Source organism: Toxotes jaculatrix, chromosome 1 (assembly GCF_017976425.1).
Source record: "Toxotes jaculatrix isolate fToxJac2 chromosome 1, fToxJac2.pri, whole genome shotgun sequence".
NCBI classification, from domain to species: domain Eukaryota; kingdom Metazoa; phylum Chordata; class Actinopteri; family Toxotidae; genus Toxotes; species Toxotes jaculatrix.
The window spans coordinates 20,883,610-20,904,700 of NC_054394.1; the positions used below are offsets into that span (position 1 = coordinate 20,883,610).

The 21,091-nt window shown below is 39.0% G+C and overlaps 1 protein-coding gene and 1 long non-coding RNA gene across 2 annotated transcripts; one reads left to right on the forward strand and one right to left on the reverse strand.

Annotated features, from left to right (window-relative positions):
- Positions 1-27: 27 nt before the first annotated feature.
- Positions 28-12,476, reverse strand: slc39a13 (solute carrier family 39 member 13). The gene is made up of 10 exons (XM_041042208.1): positions 12,289-12,476; positions 10,483-10,848; positions 8,934-9,041; positions 8,458-8,600; positions 6,578-6,697; positions 5,868-5,957; positions 3,455-3,505; positions 3,159-3,291; positions 2,955-3,054; positions 28-2,451 (listed from the first exon to the last, which is right to left on the reverse strand). The coding sequence occupies exons 2-10, from the start codon at positions 10,808-10,810 to the stop codon at positions 2,376-2,378; spliced, it is 1,149 nt and encodes a 382-aa protein (XP_040898142.1). The 5' UTR covers positions 10,811-10,848; positions 12,289-12,476; the 3' UTR covers positions 28-2,375.
- A 5,331-nt stretch (positions 12,477-17,807) lies between these two features.
- Positions 17,808-21,091, forward strand: LOC121195938. The gene is made up of 2 exons (XR_005895834.1): positions 17,808-18,015; positions 18,773-21,091. It is a non-coding gene; the product is annotated as an uncharacterized LOC121195938 (long non-coding RNA).

Genomic DNA, 21,091 nt, shown 5'->3' on the forward strand with positions numbered 1-21,091 from the left:
TCAAAGAAAAGAAGAACAGTTGAATACAACAGTATAGGGTTAAAAATCAAATCTGCACTCACTCAGATCTATCAGTGGCAGGTGCAGACAATAGTGGACTTAACTAAAGCAGAAAAAAAAAATGTTTGCTAATGATCCAGCCTGAGATGCTGTTTGCAGTTAATAACATCAGAGTACAGCAAAGCATTTTAAGGCCTTAAATAAATAAATAAATAGAGCTAGTGAGGTGCTGGGTTTGAAATTTAAGATACTGTACATAAATTGCTTTCCTGCAATGGCTTTGAAAATAAATAAATAAGCAACATTCAATTGTGAAACTGGAACTCATGTTTTTTTTTTAATGATTTGTTTGCAAAGCTTCATTTTTCTTTTATTACAGTTCACTATGAAGTTGATGATGGAAATGCATTTTTAAATATATATATAATGTTGCACAGTCAATTTACAACACTATATTTATTATACAGCTATATTTCATATCGTGTATTGGATAATTATGTGGGTTTTTAAAAAATATATATTCTTCCTGATAGTACAGAACAATGTTACAGAGCAAAATCCTGATGTGACTGACTGTTTTCGTGTGTGTGTGACTTGTAAAGCTTGGTTCTTGTTGGAAACATTCAGTTTTGATGTTATGAAATCTTGCTATGATGCCGACTTCAGCACAGGCGTTAAATCAAAAAGCAGCTGATGGGAAATTTAAAGGATTTTTGTGGGCAGGTGAAGTGCCCTGTTAAAACTTCTCACTGCATCTTGATTGCATCTTGATTGCATCTTGCTATTGCTTAATTTCTACCACACAACAACAGAGGGGACATCCCCATCCTCGGCAAAGTTATATTTGTCATCCACAAGATCAAATATTGTAATCCAGACTCCAAGAATTAAACACTTAGAATAAGCTATGGAGTTATGGAAATTTAGCTGAGCATCAATGAAAGATTTGTCACTCGCGTATTTGCACTGTTTCCCATTGAACATCTCCCACTACAATGTACATAGTGGTTGTTTGTTGTCCTTCTGTGCTGTGACTGAGGAAGGCTCCCACAGACAATAGGCTGCTCGCAGGCTGATGACTAAGGAAGGCAACCTGCGGTGGAGTCGTTATGGCAACAGAAGCTTGCCAAACAGACTGGGTTGAAATTGGACAAGTGTGAACGCACAATCAATACCCCCTCCCTCCACTCCCATATGACATTTCAAGCATAGGATCTTTGCAGTAAAAACATGCTCATGGTGGGCGGGTTTTTGTGAGGTGAGGTCAATTTAACACACTGGGCATACCTCAGCACCTTTAAAGCAGGTCTACCAATCAATAATCGGGATATCCTAATCCCACTGAGATCAATATAACGGCTGAGTACCAATTTTTCATACTGTCTCCAGTATGTGTTTTTTTTGTCATACAGTTTTAAAAAGACTTTTTTAAAATACAGATTATAGAGAAATTTATTTCCTCAGGAGTGGAAATTTTCAGCAAGAGAGGAGTGAACAACATAATCATATGAACAATCCTGCATGGTTAAGAGTTGTAATCTGTCCCATGACTCACAGAGTTCCTAGTAACAAGTATAAGTCAAGACTGAATACCGAATACAAACAGTATCGCTCTTACTCTCCAATTAATTTCAACTTTATCACAATTATTTATTAAACAAAAGTTTGGTGTGAGCACCAGTTTGTGCTAAAAGAAGGTGCAGACTACACTCTGTTAGGGAAATACAACTAGAAAAAAAAAACAAACACACTTTGGCTTAGAGCCAACATTTGTGTAACCAACCATCCTGACTTCTTGACACTTATTTCTTAACAAGACAACATTATGGCGTGGTGGTTGCGGTAGACGTCTGATAAAACTGGGTTGCTTTTCTCTTTTTCAATAAATATGCAGCAGCTACATCAGAAACAGAAGATGCACAACAGAAACAAACACATATAATGTTTAAACAATTTAGGGTTCAATACATTTCTAATAAGGAGGTCCTTGTAAAAGTTCTATAACACCTGTTCTGTGGAGCAGGTACGTCAGGTGTACCTGTGTAAATGTATGTGCAAAATAACATGATTATCTGATCGACAATATAAAGAATTTGGTAACAGATATCCATACATACCCTCTTACTTCCCATGATATTTAAGTCTGGCACATGTTGAAGTGTTCACAAAAATGTCCTGCCAGCAGATTGACAAGGTCTTCCTTTCAGTCATCCGTCCTTAAAGTGCCACTCTTTTGTCAGACATTTATTTTGGTGTAACATGATGAGGATAATATCAAAGAGGTGTTATCTCTTAGGGGTTGGTGGAGAACCAACCCCTAAGAGAGAGGATTTCTCTCCAGTGATGAGTTTTAGTGTTTGGTAAGGCCTCCATGTTCAGCCAACGATGGCAGAGAGCAGGGCCATCACTGCCACGCCACAGAAAATGAGCAGGATCTGCAGGATGGAGTGTCTGGGGGGAAAAAAACAAAAAACAAAACAACAAATCTACTAGATAAATAAATAAATAAATAAATAAAGAAAGAAAGGTTACAGATTCAAGGACATTAAAGAAATATGCCATCTGCTCATTTTCACACCATAGAACTCACTGTGCATTTCACATGATGTACCCAGTTTTGACTTTTTACATAGTCACCATGGTTGAACTCCAATAATGCACAACAAGTCGAAGGTATCCTGTAAAAAAATTTTGGCTACTAGTAGCGCAATGTAATGTCAACACACACGAGGATGTACATGTGCTCAAGTCCTTCTGCTGGTTTCAAGCTTTTCTAGTGAGCAACCGTTGCCAACTAATGTAGATAAGCTACACAGCTGTGAAGAAAAAGACAGCAAGCTAGTAAACAAGAATGTAAACAGTGCAGACTAAATGCAAACATAACTTTATCAAAAAAAAAAAAAAATTCACTCGGCACCTTTAAGAGCATCAATATTTGAAAACACCCAATGTACCTTAAACTGGACTCCTCTAGCAGGTCAGGCACCACGTTCACCAGCGCAACGTAGAGAAATCCTCCAGAAGTGAAAGGCAATATCCACGCAGTGGCATTTTCTAGAGATGGTATAAAAAAAACTTAAGACTGATTCTGGCGACTGGTAAGTGGTCTCCAGTTAGCAAAAATGTTTTTGATTGTACATATCTCAGTCTGATCTTACCTGTGCCTTTTGGTGACTGAATGCACAGAGCAAAGCAGGCTCCCAAGACCCCAACCAGGGCTGTAGACAGCTGCATACGAGCAGCGCTCCATCGGTCAAACCCGGCCCTCAGCAGAATGGCAAAGTCTCCCACCTGCAGACGAACACATTTCTCACATCATAAGAATGTCTAAACATTCAGCGTGTTTATTGGCACAGTAGCAGTCTCATTCTTTCGACATACTTTTACCCTGAAGTAAACCTTTTAAGCTTTGAAATGATATTGTACAATTTGACCAAGGATTCTAGAATCTCACCTCATGGGGGATTTCATGAAGCAGGATAGCAAAGGTGGTGAGGAATCCAACCTGCAAGAAAAGTCTCATTAACACTACTTTGTCTTACTCGGTAAAGAAATGTGCTCTGTAGTATCAAAGGGAAATGTTATTAGAGGCTTGGGAGCACCTACGTTGAGTGCTTAGCTCTGCGTGTTCAGCTTACAAAGCACAGTGCACAGATGGAAAATATAAAAGAGGAAGTAAAAACTTAAAAAAGCATAAAGTGAGGTAAAGCTGCAACAAAGCTGCAAGTCTTTAAAAGATTAAATAGTCTGAGCATGATGAGATGACAAGACCTATCAATTATGTAAATCAGAGGTTAGTTAGGAGCATTATTATATGCACATCACATGTACTAAAGGTGCAAGGCTACTGGATATCAGCAGGTTTTGTCAGCACACTGGAAGCACAAACTGGGTGTAGTCAGACAATCACGAGGCATAATGTGCAGCAAATGTCTGGCTACTCACAGCCAAAACATATTTTTGTTAAAAAAAAATAGAAGAGCATCCAACAGTAATTGTGGCATGTGCAAATGCTGAGCACCCTATTCAGTCAACTGTCAACTGTGGCATAATGACTTCTTTCCAAATAATTTTCTTTATTAATTTCGTCTTCTTTCTTGAAATTTAAATTTAAAAACAGCTAAAACTGTTTATGAGATAAGGGCCAGGCTTCATTTTAATAAATGACAGATGTGCACAGATATAAGGATGTGAAAAGCAGTTAAATTCAAGTAAAAAAAAAAAAAAGTGCATAATGCAATTAAATAACAAAATGACCCTTTGTCCAAGAAGCAGGGGGATGTAAAAAGCTCAAAAACTCATTCAGTAAAAATTTCAGACATTAAATCAACAAGTTAATAAACCCACTCCGAGTGTAATTGAACGAGGCAATGTGATTTAATGAGCAGCCCCCTTTAATACTTTATTACTCCCAGAGGGGAAATTTTAATTTTGACATTATCTTGACATAATTAAGTGCTATTTTTTTAATAATAAGTTTAAAGTATGTTTATCAGCCATTCACAATTAAAAATTACGAACCCCAATTTATTCATGTTCAATCACCACTGCGTTGGTACAGATCATCTTCATACAGCATTTCACTGTGGCAAAGTCACATTGCGATAAATGTGCATGAGCGTAAACAGAAAAACACTGGAGAGATGTCTTGTATGTGTATGTTTGAGACATCTAGTTTACTTCCTCTCTGGCACATTCATCCATAGTTCATGCTGCTTGCCTTATGTCTCTCCAGCTGGACTCTCTCGGTCCCACAGCTACAAATATACAGTAAACTACTGAAGCGACACAAACCCTTGCCACTGCAATTTCAGAAGTACCTTTTTGAATAAGCCCGTAACACAATACAACAAGAACAGGATTCAAACTTGAACTTTGAACCACAACTTGAACCACAACTTTGCTGTGTCCTTTAATGAATGCCTACTGAGTGGTCCTCTTTTAAGACAGTGGGAATGCTGATAAAAACAGGTTCCCTGCTCTGCCAGTGAACCTGTATACCCTGCCAAACACTGTACTCACAAAGGGAGGTGTTCAGATTCCCCAGATATATTTTTGTCCTTTGCTTTCATGAAGAATTAAAGCGCTCCTCTTTGACCATTTTGCAGCTCTCGTACTGTACTTAATATTCAGGCTTTTAAAGTACAAATAACCAAAATTTGCATTCACACATTTTCACATTCAATGGACATTTTGTCACTCAGTCTGACACAGCCTTCTTGTTAGCCATTTTGTTAGGAGGCAGGACTCGAGGTTTCCCTAGCCAGCTGAGCTAAATACATATTGATACCTGCCTATATAATAACATTTCTCTGTCATCATAAATTGAGTATATTTGAAGTGCAACTTGAAGTTCTATGTTTCACATATCCTCACTATCCTATATGTTGACAAGAGCAAGAGCAAGTGTCAGTTTGTGCACTATATTTATTCACAGTGACTGTCAGTTCATGATCGTGTGCTGATTTGGCCTGCAACCCCGGGAGTTCTAATCGATATGCATGGTGAGGACTAAGTGTCAATGTAATCACATTCTCGCATGACTAATTTCCCAAACCTGTGAGATTAGAAATGTAAACATTTTCAGAACAAAACACAACTTAAACATGGCTGATAACTGAAGAACCAGACCCATGACTACAGTAACACTATCTCTGTTTTAAAACAATGCCCTCACTTGTTTTTAAAGCAAGTTGAACTTTTATTCACTGTGAAATTTACAGTCTGAACTTCTGACTCAAGGACTACCTGCATGAAATAACTAAACATGAATTAGATATGTTGCCTTCTGAGCCTGTCAAAACTTTATTGTAATATTTATTGACACTAATTTTAACCTTAGTGTTGAGGTTATCGCAGCTTCTTACCTTTTTGCTAACCAGGAAGCTCCCTGCTACTGCCAGCCCATGAGTGAAGTTGTCAATGCAGTTAGCCAGCAGGTTTAGGTAACCACTTGTCTGAGACACACAAAACACAATGCCACTGTTACTCACATTACACTTCACAACTAAGAAAACCCTGCTCAACAGGAATGTAATTGTTTATCAGTCACAATAATGCTGGTTGAATTTGAGGAGTTGTACTTTGATATCCACACTGTACGCTTGTGTAGGTTGTGATGTTAAATACTGAGAAAGTCTTGTGATGTTAGCTAAAGTTACTTTCAGCTTTGTAGTCTGACCCCATTAAAAATGGGGCTGTAAATGATCTGCTCCTCTAAGGAAACCTGGAATCTGAGTCCAGTGTGGTAGAAAACAAAGACGCACAACCAGCAGCTGCTCTGACTTCACAAATAACCCAACCACTTTTAACAAACCCAATTTAAAGTCCTTCGCTAATAAAAAGCACTGTTGTGTTAGGAGCTGGGTGCACTATTTAAAGCCAGTAAGTTGTGTTTGAGCCAACTAAGTTGCTGGTTATGACAAACAACAGGCCTCAGTTGGGAGGACTGAGGAATCCGTCTCCTACATAAACAACCCCTATCAACAGTTTAACCCCTGTGGCGTCTCTCTTTATTTTTTAAAATCATTTTCTCTCTTTTTTGTTAAGTGGGAAATGTCTTGGTTGTCAGCATTACCTTGATTTTCTCTGATCTTTCCTGCAGACTCTGTTGCTTGGAGGATTTCCATGACTCAACATGGTGCCCATTTCGGAGTGATGCCACGGCCTTTTCGCTGAAAACTGAATTAGACTGTGTCTGTGGAGATAAAAGGATAAAAAAAGATTAAAAAAACAAGGCTAAAATGAACACATTGTCTCCATGTGAACCCTCTTTTTAAATACATTCTCAAAGATTTCTTTTAAATAAATAATCTTTGTGTTCCTATTAACCATCTGGGTCTACCATCAGTGATAGGCCATTAACTTTAACAATTCATTCACCTTGACCATCAAAACTTACAAAAAACTGAAAGTTAATGGTAGCATCAATTCCAAAGTGCAATAAACAGGCATTTTATTGTAGCTCCCACTGCGTGTCACAGGGTTCACCCACTAGCAGCAGAACAGCTGTTGAAAAAAAGTCCTAATTATTTTATTAGCATTTTACATATGCAGTATAAGCAGTCATTTGTACTTCTGCTTTTTTTTTTTTGATTTTTCAGACAGATGACCCTTAAATTCTAACACTGTTCAACAAGTTGATATTTTAAATATATCAGAGGAGACAGATTCATCTCAGGCTATAGTCTCGGTTTTCCGAGAACAGCCAACTTCCCTGTTCCCTCATTCAGAAACCACTTACGTTGCCATTTCAACTGATAGCCAAATCAAGCGAGAGGAAAATAGCCTAGTGTCTTCTGTCCATGGCAAGGAAATGTTTGCTCCATGTCTATGATTGAAGCATGAGGAAGTAATAAAGTGTGATGAATTTTCAGGGCTATCTATCTCCTCTTGCAGCAAAACAGATTGAGGCTAAACCGACATTGCATAACACCTTGCTGGTTTTGCTTGATGAGGACTAAGCCACTGTAGCTCTCCACACACATGATGTATCCGTCATTTAAGTTTGTAAGTTAAGTTTGTTACTGTCCTTGTATCTTTTGGTACGTGTAGCCCAAACACACCATATTTTGAGAGAAAATACTTAAAACCTCCCTCTCTGTCTCTTACACACACCGTCACACCCTGTCCCCGTCTATTGTTGCCTCTGTCTATAAGCTGAGTGCTCTCCTGTGGACACTGAAATGGCTAAAGCAGCCGCTTCACCCCAGCACTATAAATAGACACTGGTAGAGGAGCTGAGCCGTGGATTCCAATCTTCTCCCTCACTAGCATTACAAAAGACAGGAGGGAGGATGAGGCCATTTTTAGAAGAATACTGCAACCAGACATCCACAGCCTACAAAGAAGCGACGTGTTAAACACTTATTGGGACAAGCATCTCATTTTGATACTAGTTAAAACCCAAATTAAATAATAAGTGACATGAGCATCTGTTTCACCTCCATACACAGTAAACACAATATCTTATATGGTTGAGGCTGCACATTAATAAACATCCACTTCACATTTATTTATAGCCAGGGGATTGTAAAAGAAATAGTTTGACATTTTGGATTGGGTGTTTTTTCCTTCTTCTGAGCACTGGATGAGAAGACTGATACCACTCACATGTCTGTATGGTAAAATATGTTGAGAGCCAACAGCTGGTTAGCTTAGCTTAGCTTAGAGATGAGGGTGGGGGGTACAGTTAAATGAGTCTGAAAGTAATGAATTCTGCTTACCAGCACTTCTAAAGTTCATAAATTAATATGTTAAAATCTCATTTGTTTAATCTATACAAAATCCTGTGGTTTTATGAGGGGTTATGTACTGTGCCATGGTCTGTAGTAAGCACAGAAGTGAATGTGAAGGCTATGAGAAGACTTGTACTGACATGTCTGTGAGCAGAGAGACTCCTAAGGACAAAAGTGAGCATATTTTCCTAAAACATACTACTACAGATGAAATACTTACAGAAGAGTTAAAATTCAGGTCTGAGTCTGAAATGGGGTCCTCGTGGCTGTCTTGGTCTGGAAACATCTTCTCCAGGAGTAGGAAAGCCAACAGGCCAATGATTACCCACAGGCCCTGGGTCACATAGTGGTTTTGTTTACCAGCTGGGGGCAGGTAGCAGAGACACTGTATATAAGACTCAGTAAACAAATACAGTAAATGACAACTGAGTTGTAGAATTCTACAGGCATTTACATATGTGAATGGTATTTCTACAAACAACGCTGTCTCTAATAACTATAACAATACTTAATTTTCTAAGGAAGGAAATGTGGTAGGAATAGTATAATAAATAGTATATTTACATAGCAAACATATCATTAGCTATTCTGCTAAAACTATCCAATTCTTCTTTTTCAGTGGGAAGAATGGGTCAAAAAAATAATAAATACTTCAGAAACAAAGGTGGTCATGACACTGATAAAAGGAGAACCAACCTGGGGAGCCAGAGAGCGCCCACGCCTCAGGAAGGAGGTGAAGAAACACATCGCCAAGGAGACCACCAATAGCAAAGCTCAAGAGCTGTTTCAGTTTCTGGCAACCAGCTGAGAAAACACAAGGGAGGGGTGAAGAAACGAGGCAAAAGAACTGTTCATTTATTTTTCTTTTTTTTTTTTTTAATGGAACCTTTTCCACCAATTAATTTATAATTTCTTAACAAATAAAACATGGTTCACAGAAATTCACAAAAGTGTCTCTAGCCCAGGCTACTAATATATACTGTGAGTCTTCACACTTTGCACAGCAGTTTTCTTATTCTTGAGGAGTTCCCCTGGCAATGACTAACCTCCGGTCAGGACTGCACTTGAAAACCCAAGGCCTAAAATACATCTGGAATGCCACGTTTCTGTGGGTGGGGCCACTCTGGAGGCCACAGGCCTCAAGCTGACCTACAGTAACTTAGCCTTGGTTGCTGAGGGAATCCTCCTAACTTTGGTAATCCTCTGACTTTTTATCTAGCACCACCAATGTATTCACATCTCCAGTATCCCAACACCTGTCACACCAACTGGCACTAAATTATGTACAGACATTCATGGTTACCTTCCTCCTCCAGGATCTCTATGAGGTTCACATGTCTGGTTTTGAGTGAAATGTCTCACTTAAGATAAGATAAACCTTTAATAGTCCCACAATGGGGAAATTACACTGTTACAGCAGCAAAGAGCAGATGCAATAGGGTACAGGCACTCAGAATATAAATGGATTTCAATGACGTTATCAGGTTAACAACCTGAATGAAGATCACGGACATGGTAAACAACATACCAAGTCACCACTGACTTCACGAACCATCTACAAGAGTAAGACTGTGTGGCTGGTCTAGGAATGGCTGACAAAGAACCTGGCAGTGCAACTTGTTGAACCCACTGGGGTTGTTTCCTCTTGTTAGGGGGGTGTGGAGAGCTGAGATTTACTACAGAGCTTTACTACAGAGTTTTTATTTATAGTTGTGAGAAGTGTGAGAATTGTGGATGCCAGAGCAGACGGATGGGCTGTTTGCAGCTCCCGTAATGCATAAAGTATGAACCAGGAGTGCAATACACTCTGCTGGGAGATATTTCCTTCTTTTACTGCAGGAGTTTGAACTCTAAACTCTGCTGCTTTCAACACTTCGGGCTGTTTAACATTTAGATTGTACCATCTGTGTTCATGCTGATGTGTATGGATTAAAGATAGTCTATTTTTAATTCTGAAATGAAAAATAGTCCTATTATTACTATGGCTTGCTCTTCATAATGCAGTGCAGACATATAGTACATGACTGATTCCTGCTTTTTGAAAAATTATATTACTGTCTAAGAGACATCCTTTCTCACACATATCTTCATGTATTCTTGATGGCTGTATTGCAAAATACTGCATAGGACAGAATAGTCTATTGTGTTATCATTATTGTCATAAGTGAAATATTGTGATGGTATAGTATTGTGCCTTACAAAGTAATTCAAAAGCATATTTAGGTTACATATTGTCATTTCTTACCTTCTGTTTTGAGGGCTGCTCCGGCCTCAATAGGAATGACAAGCAGGGGAAAAATCCCGCTGAGGCCTACAGCAACAGAGCCCACCAGGGACAGGAGCCAAACATGAGCGTGTTCGTTGGCTAAGAAGTCTGCTACTGCCTGGAGGCCTGCGAGGTTATCTGTCAGGCTGGGGCCTGGTCCTGCAGCCGTGGCAGTTGCATGAGCCATAGTTGTTTGTGTCATCTTCTGGCTGCTTAATGCCCCTCTCGAGGTCAGCATCAGCAGAGTAACCGGGATAAAGAGAGCAGCTACAGCCCAGCTGGGCCTCCAACAGCTTCCACCTTTCATCCGTCCCACGGTCCAAAGAGCACTTGCAACCAGTAATGCTGTAAGAGGAGCACAGTTTCAGACAGATCGTTAAACTCAAACCAAATACAAATTGTTGAAAGAAGTAGACGGATCTTTAACTTAAGTATCAGTGCAAAAATACTGCATTACTAGTCCTGCATGAAAAATTCTATTTACATTAAAGTACAGAAGTATCATCAGCCAAATGTACTTAAATATCAAAGTGAAAGCACTTGTTTCATCTCATAAATGATCATAATCATTACTTCATTAATACTGATGCATCAGTGTGTGAGCAGAAGTTTACTGTTGTAGCCGCTAGTTAACAGCTAGATAGTTCTAATTACTTGGTTAGCTAGTTTAGTTCATTAGTTCCCAACCTAGGGGTCGGGGGTCCTCCAAAGGGTCATAAAATAAATCTGAGGAGTCGTGACATGATTAACGGGAAAAAGAGGAAAAAAACAAAGCTCAGCCACGCACATTTCTGTTCTTATTTGGGCATGTGACTTAATTTTTGCTTTGTTTTGTGCAACATTACCATTTTACCTTTTTGAGCCTCAGATATTTAAATGGAACTATGTGAGAAGTTTAGAGGAGAAATTGCCCTTGGTGGACCTGCTAACATCTCGTTGACATCTGAAATGTGACAACAGGACTACTTTGTGAAGGGTCACAAGTCAAAAAGGTTGGAAATCACTGGTTTAACTGGTTTAAAGTAGCATAAACTGGAAGTACTCAAGTAAAGACAAAACAGTCCCTGAGCATTAGATTAGGACTGCAACTAACAATTATTAGTTACAATATTAGATTATTATCCAAAACTGTTCTTGGGTACAGTACTTGAGTAAATGTACTTAGTTACTTTACACCACTAGTGCCAGCGAAAGACAACCTCAAAAATACCACCCTCCAGCAGTGCTTTTTTTTTTTTGGCAGCTGCCCAAGCATAGTTAAAAGTTACAGTGGCTTTAACCTTCCTGCAACTGATTACTCTTATCACTTATCTCTTGCAGAAAGGCGGCAACAGATATTTATTAAAGCTCTGAAGCATCTTCACATACTGCTGCTCGCTGCTGCAGGCTGCTGTGTGGGAGTTAGCAGGGCACAGTTGACCAGATGAGGCACCAGTTAACTTACAACACTTCCAGACAATTGCGGTATAAAGTACACAGAAAAAAATCAAAACGTCGCGGTGATAAAAACTGACAAACAACGCGGTAAATTAAGGTCACACCGAAAACCGTGCTTTTGACAAACACATGCTGAACTAGCTAACTCTCACGTCTGTGGATAAAAGTTAGCAGGCTAACGTTAGCCGGGGCAGATTAGCTTCAACACACACGCAGTCGCTGCAGATTTAACACTGACGATTACACACTGCTAGAACTAGCATCAGTTTGAGTAAGTTAGTGCTAATGTTACGGGCCAGAAAATCGTGTAAGTTACGACATGAATGTGGCGTTTTATGGTTAAAATACCTTGTGGTTTCGACAGTCTTTGCACCAGTGTGTCCCTGCCATCCAGGCCGGCTTGATGAAGGCTGGCTTGCGCCGCTGAGATTCTCCACGCTCCCAGCTGCTGAGGGCAGGGATCCGCTAGCTGCAGCACACAAGTGACTGTCGGTCAGCGCGGCTTTCCCAAAACAGCCACGTATCAGGATCCTGGAGGAAAAAAAATATAAACAGGAGAGGAGGGTCAGGATCCCGCCCCGAATACGATTTCAGGAAGTTACTTTATTTTATGCCCCAGGGACTCAGAAACTCTCCTAAGCAAGGCGCAGGCCTGATCTGAGGAGATTTATCCCATATTTAAGTAAAACGGGATGGTTAAAAAGTGGAGTTAGTCAAACCTATGATCAAATCCGTCATGCTTATACATAAACGGGCGATAATTAAAGAGGTTAACGTTCACATTTAGGTAACTCACAGCAGGATTCACCACAGTCCTCCCCAAAGCAGATGTGGTGTTTCAATTATTTTGTCCCTAAATTGGACATAGAAGCATCAAGGTAGTTCTTGATGTTATTGTTACATCATGGGAAATTTGATTATATCATTAAGGAACTGGAAATCACAAAATATTAATACATTTCATTTGTGCTCCATACATTTGTGCTTGTAATCTGTAACATACTAAAGCTGCTGCACCCGTCTGAATGTTTTGTTGTAGTAATACTGCTATGTTGTGACACACAGTAGATGCCTTTATGTACAGTTTTTTTTTTTCTCTTTTTAAAAAATAATTTCCTAGTTCATAACAGTTCCAGGTAGAGTGACTTGTGGATTCATTGATAAGACGATCAACAGAAAATTCTGCAGCCACTTTGTTAACTGTTGCATCATTTTAATCATTCTACAAGCAAAAGTGTCAAAGATCCACTGGCTGTGCTGCTTGTCTTTGTCTTAAATGAACATAAACTGAATAATCTTTGGGTTTTGGATTGTTTGTACAACAAAATATGTGTGTGTGTGTGTGTGTGTGTGTGTGTGTGTGTGTGTGTGTGTGTGTGTGTGTGTGTGTGCATTTTTTTGAGTATCTTTGAAAAAAGGAAAAAAATCCTTTTAGATTATTTAGGTTAAATCTAATCTTATCTAAACATATCACAGTAAGATAGTTACAGTTGAAATTAAAAAAAGTAATGATGATTGGTATTGTTAATACCGACCCTCTGCCCGGAGATCGGAGGGTCACCGGTTCGACCAAGCACAATGGATATGGGTGGTGGTGAAGGAGACGCCCCCCCCCCCCCCCCCCCCCCCCACCGCCTCTGCGACCATGGCCGTGGTGCCCCTGAGCAAGGCACCAGTCTACCATGCAGCATGCTTGTGTGTGTGTTTCGTTCACTTTGTGTGGGTAAAATGCAGAGAGTAATTTCATGGCCTACTTACAATAGTGTACAATGTTGTAGAAGCTATCTAAGGTCTGCTAATTTCCTTTGATGTCATATCCACATCAGACCATAGGGTTTCTCATTTGGGCAATTTGGGTTCCACTACCTTACAGCCACCTTGCAGGAGCACAGCACTCAAGGGACAAGGGTCCAACTTTGTCAACACGCTGTCAGCCAAAGTGGGGGCTGTCAGTGCCTAATCTAGGTTGCCAGACCTTTCTATATCAGTTTGTTACAGACCTCCTCTAAACAGATTTGAGATATTTGATATACTGATATGATATATACGCTAACCTAACATAAAATCAACATGCAACTGCAAAACACCATATGTAAAGTGGCCTAAGTCACAAGAGTATTCAACTGTACCATAAAAAGAAAAAAGCCTCAACATTAATCACAGATAAATAACAGCCAATAAAAAGAGGGGCATACCATCAGTGTTGTTCTGAAGGGCCCCATTAGAGGACATTGGTGTTTGTGCAACGTCTGTGTATTATTGTAGGCTGTGTTAGGGAACATAAGGATCGTGGATAGTGAAACCTACACGCAAATTACTCTTCCTAATATATACTGTCGTTGTACTAACAGGAAGCAAAATGATTTAAATATATGCTCCAGCTGAGTTCTGGGAACCACTCTGGCAACCAACTTTTTTACATACAGCACAAACTAAAAGCTGTTCCCATGTCGTAGTTAAGTATGATGGAGGAGGGTAGTTGAAAACCTAAGGCAGTGTTACCTTGTTAGACAGACATATGTACACACACACACACACGCATGCACGCGCTCACACACACACACACAGACACACACACACATATATATATTTTTTGGTACATTGTACCTGATATAAGCCACCCCAGATAAAATTTACCTACAAAACAGCATTTTTTTTTTCTTGTCGTTATAAACAGGAACCCTGGATCAGTTGAGATTGAGAAAATGGGGTTTATTTATAAACGCAACAAGCCACAGGAGATATCTGGAGATGAGAGAGATCAGGCAAGCGTGTAGCAAAGAACTACACCCCTAACTACAGACCCTAAAACAAGAGGTGCTTTAGAGGCAAGCTCTGCTTTCTAGCTATCCCTTCACATTTTTGAGATTTTTTCAGTTGTGGAAAGTAACTACATACATTTAGTCAGGTACAGTACTTAAATAGTACAATTGTACTTTTTCCTCCACTACATTTGATATACAGCTCTTGTTACTTTTTAGGTTAATGTTTTACATTGAAAAATACTCAGACAGGTTTATAAAATATACTGCACAATTAAAGATTAAACTAGTAGTTTGCAACCTTTTTGGGTTGTGACCCCTTACAGAAAACAGTGTCTAGTTGGGGCTCATGTTTTAGATGTGTATGAGTTGTCTGAAGTTCCACCTAAAACACATTTCCCCTCTAACCTTTTTAGATGGTTTAATTTAGTTAGCTGATTAAAGCTGAAAGAGGTTAAATTAGCAAATACGTCAAAAAAAAAAAAAGAAGGAAAGATTGGCCAAAAAAGAGTGGCCAAAAACTTGTGCAGATTTGTGCAGCAGAACTTTGGTTTTTTTTTCTTCTTTCCTGCCACATCAATCATTACACGCCCCCTCAGATTTTTCGACTGTGACCTTTTGGAGGGGGCACAACCCCCAGGTTTGCAGCCATTGATGTCATCTACCCAACTGTATGGCTCCACCCCGGCCAGCTGCAATAGTGAAATGCTGTTTGCACATAGCACCAGCAGTATCATCAATTCAGTAAAATCGTATATTTTATTAGTACCATTTTTCTGCCAAATGAGTACATTTAAATACTATTTTTAAATATACAGACAGTCAGTGTTTACAACAGGCATTTCAGTACCCACTTTGTAAGGGTCACCCCCACGGTTGGGTTCCTAGGTTGTCAGCACCCCTTGACGGCAGTGATATATATAGTAGCAGAGCACCCGAGGTCTAACCATACAGTAAATTAAATCAATAAGCTACCCGGCCACCAGGTGGTGTATGTGACATGGGTTAGCTGCATAAATTTGCCCTGACAACAGCCAAGAGAAAAAATCTCATTAGATTATCACAACAATTAGATTCTATCCCCCTGCCACAGCATTATCTGCTTTTAAAAGGTATTCTGCACTTATAGCTAAGCACATAGGTTAGATAACTCAACAGTCTGTCCTGAGCTGAAGTCCTTCTTGTCCACCTATACTCCCCCCCTCCATTTGATTTTGGACCTACACTGAAAAAAGAAGCTCTAGCTGTTTAATGCAAGTTGGACAGAGTTGCAAAATGAATAGCATTGGTTTGCATTTTCATTTATGCTTGCCACTGTAATGATAAATTACATAAAATGGCTTAACATATTATGATGTACAGTCTCCTGTCAAAGCACAGTGTTGGAGTCAAGCTGAAAGTGTGTTTTATGGGGACGTTGCTTTTAACATTTAATAGTTCTGACCAGGGTTTGAGTTCTCAGATTTTTAAAAATAGACTGGCTAACTCTGACAGGCAGACTTAGCAGAGTGAGATGTGAAGATAACAAAAAAAAAACATGATTAATATCCGCACTGAGTCATCCTTGTCTGACTTGAGCAATACATAAGAAAGAGGAACTTACTTGTTTGGTGGGATTGAGGCCCAAAGCCTTATATGGGTGTTCATGGGTAAATGTACGTGTTTGTGGTTTGGGAATGAAGATAGTCAAAAAAGTTAATGTCGAATGTTATAAAACTGATTGATACTGCAGCTTAGGTATGCTGTTGCAGAATTGTACTCTAAAGTGTCATGTAGAAAAAGTTCTTTTCCACTGTGAATGGCTTTTTGTGAGTGTGCACTTGTGTGTGTGTGTGTGTGTGCATGCGCGCGTCTGTGTGCCTTGTGATTCACCTTTGTCTAATAATAAGCACAGCCCAGTCTGATCGTTGAATCTTGTGGAGTCCGGAGAAAATGAGGAATCAGGAATAAGAAGTGAGAGGGCTGGATGTCCCCTTGCACGCATGTCAAGCGACCGTTCCATGTCATTGTGAAACACATGACGGCCACTGAAACCTCGGGTGGCTATCAGCCAGGAAACATAGGTCTTCTCAGTGGAGTGTCCACCCTCAGAACTGAAATATTCTAAGTAGTATTCTCTTGTTTTTTTTTCAGATTTCATGAGAATCATATGTGAAACAGAGTGCATTTTGTACTTACTTATGTTATAGCAGGTTAGAGTGTCTTCAAAAACATCTTTATGTGTGAATAGATGCTTCCATAGCTTTAGAAAAACATAAATTTATCTTAAGAATTGTGTTTACACACTGCAACTCTGCACCTCCTGGAGATAGGAGGTGGTTTTCTTTTGGTATAAGTTGGTCTGGACACTTACCGGTTACAACAACACAACAGCTGTTCTGTTTTTTGAGCTCTTCTCATTCAGAACAAATGAAAATGAATGAGCTGATTTTAATACTTGCTATCTGCTGCAGCTCTGTCACGGGGTGCTACTGCTGCTCTGACACTCCCGGCCATTACAGTTGTCAAAAATATTAGTCACAGCCAAATGCATGCCTTGTTTTACAAAAACAGTTCTGTGACTACAAACTGAAATTGATTTTTTTTTATATTCTACCACTCTGCTTTTTGAAATATAAACACAAAGAAATTAGTGACATAAAGAGGGACCATCCAAGTAGTTTTTATTTTTGTGGATAGAGATAGAAAGTACATGTTGCAAATGAATTCAAAGTGTTGCAATACGTCTGTTAAAACCTCTTGTATGTTTACATGCAACCTGTATCACTTTTAACACCTTTTACCTTTTACTGAGAGTGTGAAAACAAAAGAAAGAAGGAAAAAGATGCCATTAAAAACAAATTCTTGATGGACATGCAGTGTTGACACAAAGTGGTCACTTTCATTGTATCATTGTGTGCTCATGATTAATGTACAGTAAATCTGAGAGGAAAAACAGGTTCAGCATTTAAGTCTAATGGGGTCCAGAGGCTTTAGACTCAAGATTTCAAGATTTGACTGAACGAGCTGAACTCATCAGCAGCAGGCGTTCACTCTGGATTCATGGGCTTAAAAACTTGTTTTTTAGGAAGAGTTTGTCACCTTCTTGTTTTAATAAGGAAGAAGAAGAAGGAGAAGAAGAAGAAGAAGAAGAAGAAGCCTTATGTTACCAGCCTAAATTGGTAGAATTAAGGAAGTTTTTAGTTCCCCTGCTAATTCAGAGATATATAGAAAGCCTGCATTTTTAAACCACCTTTGGCAATTTGCTTCCAGTAGTTCAGCAACTCGTGGACACCTTTACAGCTCATCACTGCATGTTGTACTGAGGCCAAAGGTAAGACCCAAGCAGATCTGTTCTCCGAATGAGACTGTGGGCGTTTCCTGACTTTCCTTACATGAGCACACAGATATGAGATGGAGGTTTAGTAGTACTTTGTGTTTTATATGTATACAATGTTTAGTTAGCTGTATTTACTTATTTTATAATTTTCAAAACAGTGTTTTTGGTTTGTGTATGCTTTCATGTTTTTAAGAATTCATACAAGATTTGAATGGTGTAGTTTAAAACTAGTAGCCTGCTTTGCTCAAACATGAATATAAAGGATAGCTAGATAGATAGATAGATAGATAGATAGATAGATAGATAGAACATCAACTACAGCTGATTTATTTAAATTCAGTCATCCCGTTTTATATCTGACCTGACAGATGGCAATTTAAATGCTTTATATTTTTTCATGTATAAGGTTGAAACAGCTTAAAATGCATAAATCAACAAGAAACATATGTACTTGAGTTTATGTTATTAGTTGTGGTTGTTAATGTATCAAATTTTTTTTGGTAAAAACCTACTACTACTACTAAATATGAATTTAATGCTGCAATAGATGACTCAGTGTTTTTTTTTTTGTTTGTTTGTTTTTGTTTTGTTTTTGCCACACACAACTGACTAAAGTAAGTTCTTATTTGGATGCATTCAATATAAAGAAAAGTACAGCTTATCTGGGTTTTTTCTTTTCTTTTCTTTTCTTTTCTTTTCTTTTCTTTTTTTTGGACGAAACCTTTTTTTTTCCACTGAATTACTCAACTAGCTCAGAAGAAATGGTGAGCGAAGATGATTTCGAAATTTGAATACTGCCACAGGAGTTACAGAGTGTGGACATCAACCTGCAGTCATTCTGGTCAAACTGATGTTCTGCAGAGGAGGAGTGCAACACTTCCTGTTGCGACGTACCCCGTATCCTGTTTTCCACAGTCAGTGGTCATGCGTGTCATTCCCCTCTGCAAGGCTCTGTGGGCACAATCTCGTGACCCTGCACTGTGACTCTTCTGAAACTGAACTAGGGGAGACTCCACATGTCTGACAAAAACTTTTTGCTGAATTCCAGCAAAGAAATATGTATAATGCAACAAAGAATATGTACAGTTCTGTTGAGAAATGACCATGACTTAGTAAATAACAGATGTATTTCACTGTCTAATTCCTGTATTTTGAAGTGTTAAGTAAACTGTAGCAGTGCCAATTATAGTACTATTTTATTGCTTGCAGACTATACTACCTTCAGAATATTAGTGGCCTCTGAAAATAAGTGCATCCAAAGATAGTGATGAGAACATTGACACCTTCACAGAGCAGACCCAAAGACTCCAGGGGCCAAACTATGAGGCCGTGAATTAAGAGGTGCCACAGTAACTGTTTGCGTGTGTGTGTGGGCTTAAACCATCAGAGATATGTATCTTGTGACCGTATTCAGACGGCAAACTGTGAAGTGCTCAATTACACCCTGTGGTGGGGCCAAACCAGAATGCTGTACTTAGTCAGAATAAGTTCACAGTGTGTCCCTTACACTTGAAAACTATATATATAGATATGTATCACTGCCACCAACAACTATTTTATACACCATATCTAACTGGACATGTTTTTAAAGAGTAAGAGTTGGCCATTCAGTCACAGGCAGGTTGACACAAAAACACCGTGAAGGCAATTCATTGCAATAGTCTTTAAATTTGAGCCCATAATTGTTTGTGTTTTTGTACCGGCTTGCATTAAGAAATAGGGGAAGTATTCAGATCCTTTACCTAAAGGAACTGTTTGACATTTTGGGAAATAAGGCTTATTCTGAAAATATGAAGATACAGTCAGCAGCTGCTTTGCCCAGCTTAGCATAAAGACTGGAAACAGGTCTCCCCATCAGCTCCTTTAAAGATCACTTACTCCAATACTCCATTGTGTAACCCACCATAAAACTACCCTTCATTCTGTGCACAGATTTTTTTGACAGGTTGGATATTTCCACCTGTTTCCAATCTTTGTACTAAGCTAAGCTAAGCTAACCATCTGCTGGCTGTATGGTGTCACATGCTCCATACAGAAATGAGAGCGGTATCGATCCTGTAATCTCACTCTTGGTAAGAAAGTGAGGCGTGTAACCCTAACTACTAAGTAGGAGTGCCACAAAAGTCCAGCACTGAAAATGTTACTTAAAGCAAGATTATGTAACTTTTCAGATTAGAAATGACACGTTCTTCCTGTTACAAATAACAGGTTGAAACACTCAAGGGTTTTGCTGCTACTTGGTCTGGTATAAGCAGTATGGAGACTGATGTTAGCTAGGGCTGGGAAACCTCTTTGTAGAATTTGCTGTTTAACTGATATTACTGAGCCGGTTTGCTGACTTTATGATTTCTCTTTAATTGTTCATTTTTAGACTATGATATTCTGTAATTGACACTTTGTTGTTCAGCAGAAGTTGCATAGGATTGCTTTAAGTAAATGTATGTTAATTATTATTGGCAAAATGAAGTTAGACAGATTAAAGGTAAAAGTATTCAGGGCAGAAAAAATGGCAGTTGGCCAGTGTTGGTGCATAACTGAATGAATCAACACATCTCTGACACTTCTGACTTCACTAAAATTGGACACAGTAAGTGTCACATATTTTGCTGGTTTGTTGTGTTGGATTTCATTATATTTTACAAATACTCATCATTGTTTACGCAACTGGTGCGTTGTGTAAACAGGCCACTTTATCAGGTACACCTAAAAAAAATGTAAAATGTAAAGTATATTTTACAGGTGCACCCAGTAAAGTGGTCACAGTGAAGTCGTATATTGTCAGTGTTGTCAGAGCAATAACAATAACACGCACATGTTCATGACAAATGGAAACATTTTGGAAAAACAAGGCACAGCATGTGATCTGTGAGGGTAATGTGTTTATGGTTTTTCTATGATGTTGCAACATGCCTGCAGAATGTGAAAAAGAAGAGTTACAGGCTTGATTCAACACACTCTGGGTTCATAACAAATCACTTACAGTCCTTTAACTATTTGTTCATAAGATACATAGAAAACAAGAGTTTTATAGAAATTATTTTGGTGTAATAAATCCAAAATGTTGTCTGCC

Bases quoted from the DNA above. Each gene is read 5' to 3' on its own strand.
- slc39a13 (XM_041042208.1), bottom strand. From the start codon at position 10,810: ATGAAAGGTGGAAGCTGTTGGAGGCCCAGCTGGGCTGTAGCTGCTCTC. The intron at 9,042-10,482 runs GTAAGAAATGAC...GTGTTTTCTCAG, and splicing joins AGCAGCCCTCAAAACAGAAG to CTGGTTGCCAGAAACTGAAA. The intron at 5,958-6,577 runs GTAATGCTGACA...TGTGTGTCTCAG, and splicing joins AAAGATCAGAGAAAATCAAG to ACAAGTGGTTACCTAAACCT.